Consider the following 12,295-nt stretch of genomic DNA (forward strand, 5'->3'; position numbering starts at 1 on the left):
AGGGTCAGAGAGGCCAGTTGGAGGCAGCTCTTTGTGTGCCTGGTGACTGCTGTAACAGCTATATCTGAATGTTTTGTGGCACACTGTTTTTGTTCAATTTCAAGTTAGGAACAGTTTGGTTTCTTGAGGATTAGCAATCAACTTTATTTGCTATATACATTTATATGTAGGGTTATTTATATATAATTATTATTTACATTGGGATACCCAGGGAGTGATAGCACCTCTGGTAAAGGGGCTTGTCACGTCCATTCTGGGGCAGCTCACTCACTCTTGATCCCCACCGAACACTCAACTCTCTCCTTTGGCTCCAAGTAGCTCTTTGTATGTGACAGCAGCCATACACAAGTGGGCTAGACCATATGAGGGTAGCTGGTAGCCTTGTGCCTGGTGAGATAAGGACGTGCCTATCTTAGCGTGCAAAGTCAGCTCTGGCAGACCGAGCCAATGGCAGGAAGGTGGTTCCGCAATGCTCTGTGGAGAACAAGGACCATGACAAGGTACTGAAGATGTCATGGTCATCCTCTGTAACCAAGGAAGACCCCAGTTTGTGATGATTGTTTGTACCACTGGACCTGAGGTCGAGAGAGTGGAACTGCCCCAATGTAATGGCTTTTCTACTTTATTACCTCTCCTGCATAGGTTTCCTGTTATCATTGGACACGATGGACAGTCACCACATATATATGAATTAGCAATTTGCTATAATGGGTGAAGCCCAGTCCATCACGGGTAAAGCTCTCTCCTCCATTGAGCACATCTACACAGAGCATTGTCACAGGAGGGCAGAGTCCACACCCAGATCATGCCCTCTTCTCGCTGCTGCTATCTGGAAGAAGGTGCAGGAGCCTCGGGACTCTCAGAAACAGTTGTTGCCCTTCAAACTTCAGGCTCTAAAACCAAAGGTGATAGTTTCACTTAACAAACAAGAGAACATCTGCAGATGCTGGAAATTCAAGCAACACACACAAAATGCTGGAGAAACTCAGCAGGTCAGGCAGCATCTATGGAAAAGAGTAAGCGGTTGGTGTTTCAGACCGAGACCTTTCATTAGGACTTCACCTGTCCTGATGAAGGGTCTCAGCCCAAATTATTGGCTATTTACTCTTTTCCACGGATGCTGTCTGGTCTGCTGAGTTCCTCCAGTATTTTGTAACTTAACTCAATTTCACTTACTCTATCACTGAAATGTTCTCATAACTCACTTTCAAAGATTCTTCATTTCATGTTCTTGATACTTATTGCTTATTATTAATTTTTCTTCTTTAGTTTGTCGTCTTATTACACTGGTTGAACGCCCAAGTTGGTGTGGTCTTTCATTGATTCTGTTACGGTTATTATTCTATTATGGATTTATTGAGTATTCCCACAAGAAAATGAATCTCAGGGTTTTGTATGGTCGCATATGGACTTTGATAATGAATTTTCTTTGACTTTGAACTTTGGTGTGTTGGTGCGATATGCAACAAAAACATTCAGCAATTATAACAAATTACATAAAAATAAAGTTTAAAGTACAGATACGGAATAGAATATGTATGAATACATAAATGCCAGCATGTAATTACAATGTAATAAGCATTATAAAAAGTGATTTAAAGTGTTTATAGCGCAGTGATAGAAGTTATAGAGGTGAATGGGGAGGGGGGTGGCTCTAAACAGAGTGGTTGATCAGATTAACTGCCTAGGGAAGAAACTTTTAAGATGCTGGAAATCCAAGAAACATACACAAAATTCTGGAATAATTTAGCAGGCCAGGCAGCATCTCTGGAAAAGAGTGCAGTCGAGTTTTCAGGCTGAGACCCTTCTTCATGAGTCCTGATGAAGGGTCTCGGCCTGAAATGTCGTCTGTACTCCTTTCCATAGATGCTGCCTGTCCTACTAAATTCCTCCAGCACTTTGTGTGTGTTGCTTAGATTTCCAGCATCTGCAGACTTTCTCTAGTTTTTAAGAAGACATGAAGTTTTTTTTTGTTTTAATATGGAGAGTTCTCAGGAACTGAACCCTGTTATAAACTGGGGACTTCATATATTATCGTTAAAAAGAAATGCCATTTCCTTTCAGTGTTGGTTGTGAGGATGCTTCAAGAGGTTATAGATAGGCTGAGTGAATTGATGAGCTTGCATAGAAGGAATTTAAGATTTTTAATAGACATATAGAAGGAATTTAGTTTGTCACAGTATGATGTATTTGGGGCAAATTAGAGGTGTTTTTTAAGTAGTGAGAGAATGGAGGGTGCTGAAAGGAGGGACTTGAGTGTCCTTGTACGCAAGTCATTTGAATTGCTTTCTGTACCTGCAGTGTAAACTTCCACAGGAAATTAGTGTCCCGGCCTTTATTGTAAGAGGATTTCAGCACCATAGGAAAGGTACCTTGCTGGCAGTGTATAGGACCCAGGTCAGATGATACTGGAATATTGTGTAAAGATCAGATTTTATATAAAGAAAGGATATACTTAAGGTACAGAGAGATTACCAAATTAGTTACTGGGAAAGGAAGCTTTGTCCTATCAGTAGACAGCAGTTGTCACTTCAGAGTTTGAAACAATGGGAAATGAAACCTACAGAATTCCAGTGAGGCTGCAACTGAGTATTCGTAGCGATAATGTATCTATTAATTGAGCTGTCCAGAACTCAGCTAATATACAGTAAATGTCAACCCTACAAAACAGTCTCAAAAACAGTCGTAGAATCATTAGAACACTCCAGCACAGAAACAGGCTCTTAGGCCCATCTAGTCCATGCTGGCCTGGTTTTCTGCCTAGTCCCATCTATCTGCACCCAGACCATAGCCCTCCGTACCTCTGATATCCATGTACTCATCCAACTTCTCATAAACGTTACAATTGAACCTGCACCTACCATTTCCGCTTGACAGCTCATTTCCTACTTGCACCATCCTTTGAGTGAAAAAGTAGAAGGAAACTGGAGGAATTTAGTTCGGGCAATTGATGAATGTTTATACAATCCCAGTACTGATTTGCCTGTTTATAAATAATCAAAAATGTTTCCTATGTTTACAGAAATGGAAAGTAATAAATGGCATCGTAGGAGGCAATTTACACACCACGATCAACGACGACACAATCAGCAACGATACCGAGCATATTATGGTCACAGGTCAAGTGAAGTTTTAAATTTTATGTGTTGTTGCAAAACATAACAGATTTAGAATCAGATTTTGCATCTTTACTAAGGCCGTAACACTGTAATCTGTCCCTGCCTGCCAAAGATATGGCTCTTGTGTTGATGAATGTGCTGACATTTCAATTATTTGATTAAATCACTTTTTAACAATTACTAGAATAACTTGCCTTTGAACAGGACTGTTCAGCTCAATGTAATCAGGTCATGTTGGTCCTACACCCTTTCCTTTCCTTGATTGGCTGTAATGTTTCTCTTTTAGTCCATGAGCCAGGACCCCAAATTTGGGCCATCTGGGGGGAATAATACTTAGTGATTTTTGGCAAGGTATACACTCCAGTGCTAGAAAATATGTGATAGCGTTGTAGCGGTAGTAGCTTTCCGTCACAGCAAAGGAGAGCTATCCGCATTCTGGATATCATACATTGACACGGTAGATAACTTAGTACTTGGGCTTCTGCGCGCCTCTCATAAGGGGGACTGGGAGTTGCACCTCCATGCTATAAGCACCATGACCCCATGGTGCTTTGCCTATGATAAGATGAATTTTGCCAGGTACCTGTCTCCTTACTTTGCTCAGATGATGAACCTCCCAGAGAAGAATCCTTCTGTGCATGAGGCCTTCAAGACCAGCCAATTCTCAGTGCAGCTGTCAAGTAACAACCCCTTTGGGCAGAAGGATCAGGCTACTGAAGCCACAGTGAACAAAGACACACAGACTCCTGGGCGCACATCACGGTTCAGCCAGAATGCTGGAGCTATCGAGTGTTACTACATAACAGCTGAGCACCGCAATGCATCCCTGGGACAGTTAAGGGAGATGGTGCAAAGCAACAAATCAGAGCTTTGTCATGCGGAGCTACAGCGGCCAAGAATCCAGAAAGATAAGGAAGTGGTTTCAGCAGTGGTTAGCCTCATACATGAATGTGTCAACCCATTTGCAGAGAAGCGGGACTTCATTAGCATCTCTACGGCAAAGGTAGCCCCCAAGGACATTGCCTTCTGACCAGATGAAAATATACGAGATGGGTGAGCAATTCTATGCAACCTTCAAGGATGGGAGACTAGAGGAAGACCCACCTACAAAGAAATTCCATGACCCAATGAAAACCAACAAGCTGAAACCATTCAGTGATATGTGTAAGACGAGAGAAGTGAGATCAAATGGGAGGGCGATCATCTTGAAAGCAGACAGGTCTTTGTTTGGACACATCATAGTGATGGCACAAGGGCGCAGTCTACATATGGAGGATATCCTTTTTCATCCCCTTGGACCATTGCCCTGGGCCCTGTCTGCACCAGAAGAATTGCTGAGAAAGACAAATAAAGTTACTTTAGCCACAACCTTGCAGAAAAATGTAGCAGTAAAAGAGCAACTCCTGGGAAACTCTGCTACAGTGGTTGATGGAATGAACTTGGTCCAAAGAGTGAACAGTGATCAAGTTACTTTCAAAGATGTTGTGTTCGACACATACAAGGAGAACTCTATCAAGAATAGTGAAAGATCTCTACGGGGTGAAGAGACTGGTCATGAGTTGCAAGCTGTCACAGGCACACAGATGGTGAGGCAGTGGAGGAGCTTCCTGACCAAAGTCAGTAACAAAAATAGTCTCATTAGCTTCATAGGCCATGAATGGAGGAAGGTGGAGTACAGAGCAGAGCTACAGAAGATTCCGTATGCAACTGTGAATGACAAATGGTACAGAATCACATCTCAAGACAGTGAGGAGGTGTCAGCTCTTCAGTGTCAACAACAAGAAGCAGATGGCTGTCTACTTCTCCATGCTGCCCATGTCACAAGAGAGGGATACCAATCTGTAATGATCTGCTCAGAAGACACAGATGTCTTTATCATGTCTTTAGCATTTTGTGACAAGATTGAGGCCCCATTGTTCCAGAAGTATGGCACTAGAACCTGTACAAGGCTTGTAGACATCAGGAAGGTTGCTGCCACCGTTGGCATAGAGGTTTGTAGGGCTCTCATCGGGTTGCACGCATATACAGGATGTGACACTAAGCGCTTTTGCAGGCAAAGGGAAGACAAGTGCCCTTAAACTTCTGATCAGCAACAGGGAAACTCAGGACACATTCTTGGTTGGGTCAGGAATGGGACCTCTCCTCAGAGCTGATGGACAAACTGGAGGCATTTACATGTCTCCTGTATGCCCCAAAAGCATCGACAACCAAGGTCAACGAGCTCAGGTATCACCTTTTCTGTGCCAAAAAAGTTGAAATCGAAAGTCATCAACTCCCACCATGCAAGGACTGCCTAACAAAACATGTACAACGAGCCAACTACCGGGCTGGTATATGGAGATGTTTGGAGAAGGAGAAGGACCCACAAGTGCCAAGCCCTGTTGGCAGAGGATGGAAGATGGAGAGAGAAGAGGAAGCTGAACAGCTGGTGGTGCACTGAATCGAAGGCCAGCCAGCACCCGATGCTCTCCTGGATCTACTGGCCTGTAACTGTCCAAAAAAATATTCGCTGCCAAGTTATATGTGTGTTGCAAATGGTCTCAGGTGTACTGACATGTAGACTGGCAGACTGTGAAAACCAGGCATCCACCTCAGAGAGTGTGGAAAGTTCAGATGAAGACGTGGAAGACTTGGAAAATTATTATTATTATTAATAGGTTATGAAAGTATAGAAAACAAAGTATGGAAAGCAGTCTTTGATTAAATATATTCATTTTACAACCAAATGGGGCCTAGGTTATGGCCCTGTGGAATACCACATTTGAATTATTGTACTGTAATTCTATATGCTATGACAAAAGCTTAAGATGTTTTGATTTGATAAAACAATATGGAAAAAATCATGACATTGATAAAACTTCAGAAATCTCTCCAAATGAGGGTTTTTACTTTTTGGGGGTGGGGTAACATTTTCTGCTGTACTGATGTTAATATGGAATATATACAAAAAGTGATTACTTATTTGTATTCCTGAATAAATTCTCTACAAATCCATGTGATTATATGTGTCCTAGGGTTTTTATTGACTTTTCCAAAATAAACAACAAATATTTTTCTAAAAATGAAATGATTCACTCTACTGAAATTGGGCACTGTATTGCGAGTGCCGCAAATGACATAGTTTTCAGTGTAGAATTTTATAGTAACATTTGATGAAAAGGATTTGAACTCAGCTATCATAGTGCCAAATTTCAATGTTGAGGGATCACTGATGACAAAATACCACTAGTTTGAATATATATGTTGGACATTATATTGGCCACTTTTCAGAAATGCTTGTTTTAGGGTAGTGTTATAAAATGCATGGTAGCACACATAAAGCTACCACTGGTGCAATGCTATCACGTATTTTCTAACTCTAGAGATGTATACCTTTCCAAAAATCACTATGAGCATTATTCCCCTCAGATGGTACCGACCAACCCTGCTGGCTCACAGACTATTTTGAGTATTTAACAAGTTCTGCTGACCCTGCTTCTATCACTTTCAGACAGTTAGCTTTCCTTTAAAGAGTAGACATGCTGAGGGAATACTCTTTGTCTTTGCTACTACCTCTCAAATTAAATATTTTGGGTGTGAAACTGACATTACCAAAAGTGTTTCTGTGAATAAGATGGACTTTTGCAGGAGCTGTTTCTTTTTAATGCCCAATTTGCAGCCACAGTTTAGTTAAATAGATTCATGTTGCTGAGGAGAGGGAGTTTATTTCAACTGTTGACCCCACGAAAGTGGTGAACAATGCAACTTAGCTGTAGGTGATGTTTCTACATCCAAGTAACTGAAAATCAGCGACTGGGTTAGCTGATGGTGAGACCAGTTGATTCTTTTTCAATTTCTAAAAGTATGAATATTTTCTGTTGGTCGGAGTGCATTTTATTAAGAACCCACATGTGAGTGCCAGTGTGTGTTTTATGCTGGTAGTAGTTCAGTACAATTATGTATTTACAGTTTCTGAGAATTTGAAGACTTTAATACACCACACTTATTTTTCACCTGAATTTATTATGATGCTCAGGAACCAGCAGCATGACTCCAGTGAATCCAGCGAGCAGAATAGTTCCAGTATGTCAGCAGGAGAACCAACTAACAGTACTTCACTGCCACCTGATGTACCCGGCAAGTATTACTTTGACAGCATTTAGTGTACCATTCATTCCTCAAGCTTCCAAGACTACTTTTAACTTCATTAAAATTTTGAACTATCTGAGTATTTATATTAAGTAACTCAAATGGAAATTGAAAATGATCCCAGTTCTGATGAGTCTCAGCTCTGACACTATTTATCTTTACACAGATGCTGGCTGACTTTCTATTTGTGGGAATTAGCTGACAAAATAATGAAATTTCTGAGAATTAATATTGCATTACTTTGAATTACAAGAAGAGCCTATAATACAGTACATTGTACAAGTTAAGGATTTTATTCTAGACATGATGAGTTAGGATTTGTTGAAATCAGACATCTGTTTTTCCTGTAAAATAGAGAATCTTCATTTGGCTTGTTTGTTGATTCGATGCCAGCAAGAATCTTAGTGTGATACATAGGAAGCCATAACTGCTAATTTAAGACCAGTCTGAGGATTGTTATATCATTTCTGACAGATTCTTTCAAAATATGAGCACAGCTAACAAGAATGTCAAGGGGAGCAGGCACACGGCAGCACCATCTGCCACAGATCTTCGAGTCACAGAGTGACACAGCACAGAAATAGGCCCTTTGGCCCAACAGGAGTGCACTGACAATCAAGAGGTGTCCCACCTGCAGGTTCTCCAAGTCAAAACCATCCTAATTTGAAAACTTATCAACAGTCCTTCATTGTCATTAAATTTAAATCCTAGAACTCCGCATCAACAGTACAGTGGGAGTACATTCACCAGATGGCACAGCTTTTAGAGCCACTCTCTTACAGCTCCAATAATTCTGACCTTGGGTGTTGTCCGTGTGGAGTTTGCAAGTTCTCCCTCCGACTGCATCGAGGTGCTCTGGTTTCCTCACAGCTCCTAAAAACATGCAGTTTGGTAGGTTAATTGGTAGCTGTAAATTACCCCTAGTGTGTGGGTGAGTGGTAATACTTAGAATGATTGAGAGAATAAAATGGGATTGAGCGTAAATAGGTGTTTGGTTGTCAGTGTAGTCCTGTTGGGCTAAGAGACTCATTTCTGTGCTACATCACCCTGTGACCCTAAGGTTTCCGCCTGTCACCACTTTCTCAACAGCAAATAGGGAAGGCAATTAATACTGGTGGTGCCAACAAGGTCTACAGCCAAAGATGAATTGGTGAAAAGGAATGAGAATGTTGCTGTACAAGTTCAAGATTCAATTTGAAAGTTTACTACTTCACGGCAATGGCTTTCATTCCTGGCTAGACTGTAACAACTGTGTATTTATGTTCTTCAGTCTCACTAGTTGTGATCATACCATTGTAGTAAATTATTGCTCATCAAAAGCACACCATGGCAAGATCCTTTTAAACCCTTTCAAATGTGAAAGCTGCTGGCCTCCCATTTAGATGTTTTTCTTTGAACGGGTTCCATGGTTTTCTTTGTTTTGTTGATATCTGTGGAGAAGATGAATATCAGTGTTGTATACTGCATGCATGTTTTGATAATAAGTGTACTTTGAACATTGAATTCCTGTCATGCTATTCTATGACATGCATTTGGCAATGTAGTGGATAATTTGACATGGTTCATATTACATGAATACTTTGCTCAAGTTGATGGCATGTGGAATATTTGAAATCAGAATGTCCTGGCTTCCATCCTAGTTAGAGCTAAGTTTGTTAGACCCTATAATGTATGAAAACTAATCCTTTTCTTCTAACTACAATTGAAAAATATGTATGTATGGACTTCAGACATGATTGAGAGCGAGCTTCAAAGCAATGCCTTCATGTTCAAATGACCCTAATTCATCTGGTGATTCTGACTCCAATTCACCAAGCAATCAGTTGTGAACTATAAAGATTTCATTCAAGTTTTTTTTTCCAGCCATTTTATTCCAAAGTGAATAAGCTTAATAGAATTTTTGTTATGACCATTGCTGTCTAGCATTCATGTATAGATAAAGAGCTGGTAAATCTGATCAGGAATCTTTCCGTTAAAGTGTCTTTCATCACTGTTGAGCTCCATTTGAACAGTGACCTTTCATGGGTGGAACTGAATATACATTGAAATTGTTGTGTTGCCCTTCAGTATTTTTACTTTAGCTTCTTAAAACTTCACAAAATTTGAACTTGCATTGTTAGCAAACTCCTTTAAAGAACTTCATGTCAATGTTAGCATATTGAACTGCAGCATGGTAGCATAGCGTTTTACAACACCAGCGATCATTTCTTGCTGCTGTCTAAGGAGTGTATACGTTCTCTGAGTGACCACATGGGTTTCCTCCCATTCCAGTTCCCTCCCATTGCAAAGACATACAGACTAGTAAGGGTTAGTAAGTTGAGGGTACACTATGTTGATGCTAGAAGCATGGCGACACTTGCAAACTGCCCCCAGCACATCCTAGGATTGTTGGCCGCTGACTCAAACAACGCATTTCACTGTATGCTTTAATGTATATGTGACATAAAACTAATCTTTAATAAAGCTAATCTTAATGTATGTTATTGAATTGACCTTATCCTCTGAAGATATTAATTGCTTTCTGGCTGTGATTTGTATTTTGAGAGCGAGGTATGCACTAACTTCTCTGACATTTCAGTGTAGGTCATTTAATTAAAGTTTATTCTACTATTCAACAAGACCATGGCTGTATTCCATGCACTCATCCATTATTCTGACTCAGTAATAGTTATTAAAAGCACTGGGTTACAATTTAACAATTGCTCTCACAATAGCTGCTATCCATGTGAAGAAATGCTCTCCTAACTTCATGTCTGAGCAACCTGCTCTCTTTTTAAATTGTGCCTATTTAACAGGACTATCTTCCCTCTATCTATACAATCAGTACTTCTGGTAGTTTAAACTGCGATGAAAATATCTTACAAAATACAAAGGAATCTAGTCTTTAGACCTGTAATTTCTGCTTTTAACTTTCCAAATGCTGGTTTCAATCCGGTGAATCAGTACTGTTGCCACTGCAATGCTGACATATCCATGCTAAGCTCTGGTGCCCAGAGCTGATTACAGTACTCCAGATATGGTCTAAACAGAGTTTCATGCAGTCTTTTGTTCAGTCTAAATTGTTTACTCCTGTTCTCAACTCCTTAAAGATCAGAATTTCATTAACCTTTCCAATCATCATTGTTTGCAATTGTGACATTTTAATGTGCATGTACCTGCCCACCTTCAAATCTGTTTGGATCTCCACTATTTTTAGCTTCTCACTATTTAGAAAGCACTGTATTCTATCCTTTATCTTAGATGATTACATTGGCTTTTGTTGAAATCACTTGTCAAAATTTTGCAGATTAATTCAATGTATTCTGAATACACTGCTTACACAGCCAAAATATCTTTGTCATCAGCTAACTTGGCTTTCTACACTCCTACTGTGGTCACTTACAACTGTAGTGAACTTGGAACATACCCAGTCTGTAGTAGCTGGAAAGTGCAAAGTGTTTGCTCGCTTCCTAGTAATGTTACCTCCAGACTGTCCTGCATTTTTGTTTTTATTTCAGATCTTTGGATGACGGGTAGATTGTTTGAGCTGATTGTTGCAGTGTTCTCACCCTACCTAGATGCTGTGTTCTGATATGACTCTGACTGGGCAGTCTCTGTTCTGAATGTGTTTGATTGCTAACTGTCTCAGGCTAATTGAAGTGAGTTCAGTGATGCTACAGTATCAAAATCTCTGAGTGTCAAGATCTCTGAGGATCTAACCTGGTCCCAACATATCAAAGCAATTATAAAGAAGGCAAGAGAGTGACTATACTTTATTAGGAGTTTGAAGAGATTTGGTATGTCAACAAATAAACTCAGGAAGTTCTATAGGTGTACCGTGGAGAGCATTCTGACAGGCTGCATCACTGTCTGGTATGGAGGAGCTACTGAACAGGGCTGAAAGAAGCTGCAAAGAGTTGTAAATTTAATCAGTCCATCTTGGGTACTAGCCTACAAAGTTCCCAGGACATCTTCAAGGACCGGTGTCTCAGAAAGGCAGAATCCATTATTAAGGATCTCCAGCACCCGGGGCCTGCCCTTTACTCACTGTTACCATCAGGCAGGAGGTACAGAAACCTGAAGGCACTCACTCAGTGATTCAGGAACAGCTTCTTCCCCTCTGCTGTCCAATTCCTAAATGGACATTGAACCCTTGGACACTATCTCACTTTTTAAAAATATTATATATTTCTGTCTTTTGCATGATTTCTAATCTATTCAGTATACGTATACATAGAAAACCTACAGCACAATACAGGACCTTCAGCCCACAAAGTTGTGCTGAACATGTCCCTACCTTAGAAATTCTAGGCTTACCCATAGCTCTCTATTTTTCTAACCTCCATGTACCTATCCAAAAGTCTCTTAAAAGACCCTATCATATCTGCCTCCACCACCATTGCTAGCAGCCCATTCCACACACTCACCACTCTACATGAAAAAACTTACCCCTGACATCTCCTCTGTACCTACTCCCCAGCACCTTAAACCTGTGTCCTCTTGTAGCAACCACTTCAGCCCTGGGAAAAAGCCTCTGACTATCCACACAATCGATGCCTCTCATCATCTTATACACCTCTATCAAGTCACCTCTCATCCTCCGTCACTCCAAGGAGAAAAGGCCGAGTTCACTCAACCTGTGCTCCCCAATCCAGGCAACATCCTTGTAAATCTCCTCTGCACCCTTTCTATGGTTTCCAAGTCTTTCCTATAATGAGGCGGCCAGAACTAAGCACAGTACTCCAAGTGGAGTCTGACCAGGGTCCTATATAGCTGCAACATTTCCTCTCGGCCCCTAAATTCAATTCCACGATTAATGAAGGCCAATACACTGTATGCCTTCTTAAGCACAGTCAACCTGCGCAGCTGCTTTGAGCATCCTGTGGACTCAGACCCCAAGATCCCTCTGATCCTCCACACTGCCAAGAGTCTTACCATTAATACTATATTCTGCCATCATATTTGACCTACCAAAATGAACCACTTCACACTTATCTGGATTGAACTCCATCTGCCACTTCTCAGCTCAGTTTTGCATCCCATCAATGTCCCACTGTGACATCTGACAG

General features: G+C 40.8%; 1 protein-coding gene across 4 annotated transcripts in view; it reads left to right on the top strand.

Annotated features, from left to right (window-relative positions):
* The window catches only part of wdr21 (WD repeat domain 21), a 61,112-nt gene that overhangs the window by 9,355 nt on the left and 39,462 nt on the right, over positions 1-12,295 (top strand). For all 4 annotated transcript variants that reach the window (XM_059952571.1, XM_059952580.1, XM_059952590.1 and 1 more), the window contains exons 2-3: positions 3,023-3,119; positions 7,135-7,235. In XM_059952571.1, the coding sequence (XP_059808554.1) occupies positions 3,023-3,119; positions 7,135-7,235 (198 nt within the window). The remainder of the gene's footprint in view (positions 1-3,022; positions 3,120-7,134; positions 7,236-12,295) is intronic.

Source organism: Hypanus sabinus, chromosome 2 (assembly GCF_030144855.1).
Source record: "Hypanus sabinus isolate sHypSab1 chromosome 2, sHypSab1.hap1, whole genome shotgun sequence".
NCBI lineage: Eukaryota > Metazoa > Chordata > Chondrichthyes > Myliobatiformes > Dasyatidae > Hypanus > Hypanus sabinus.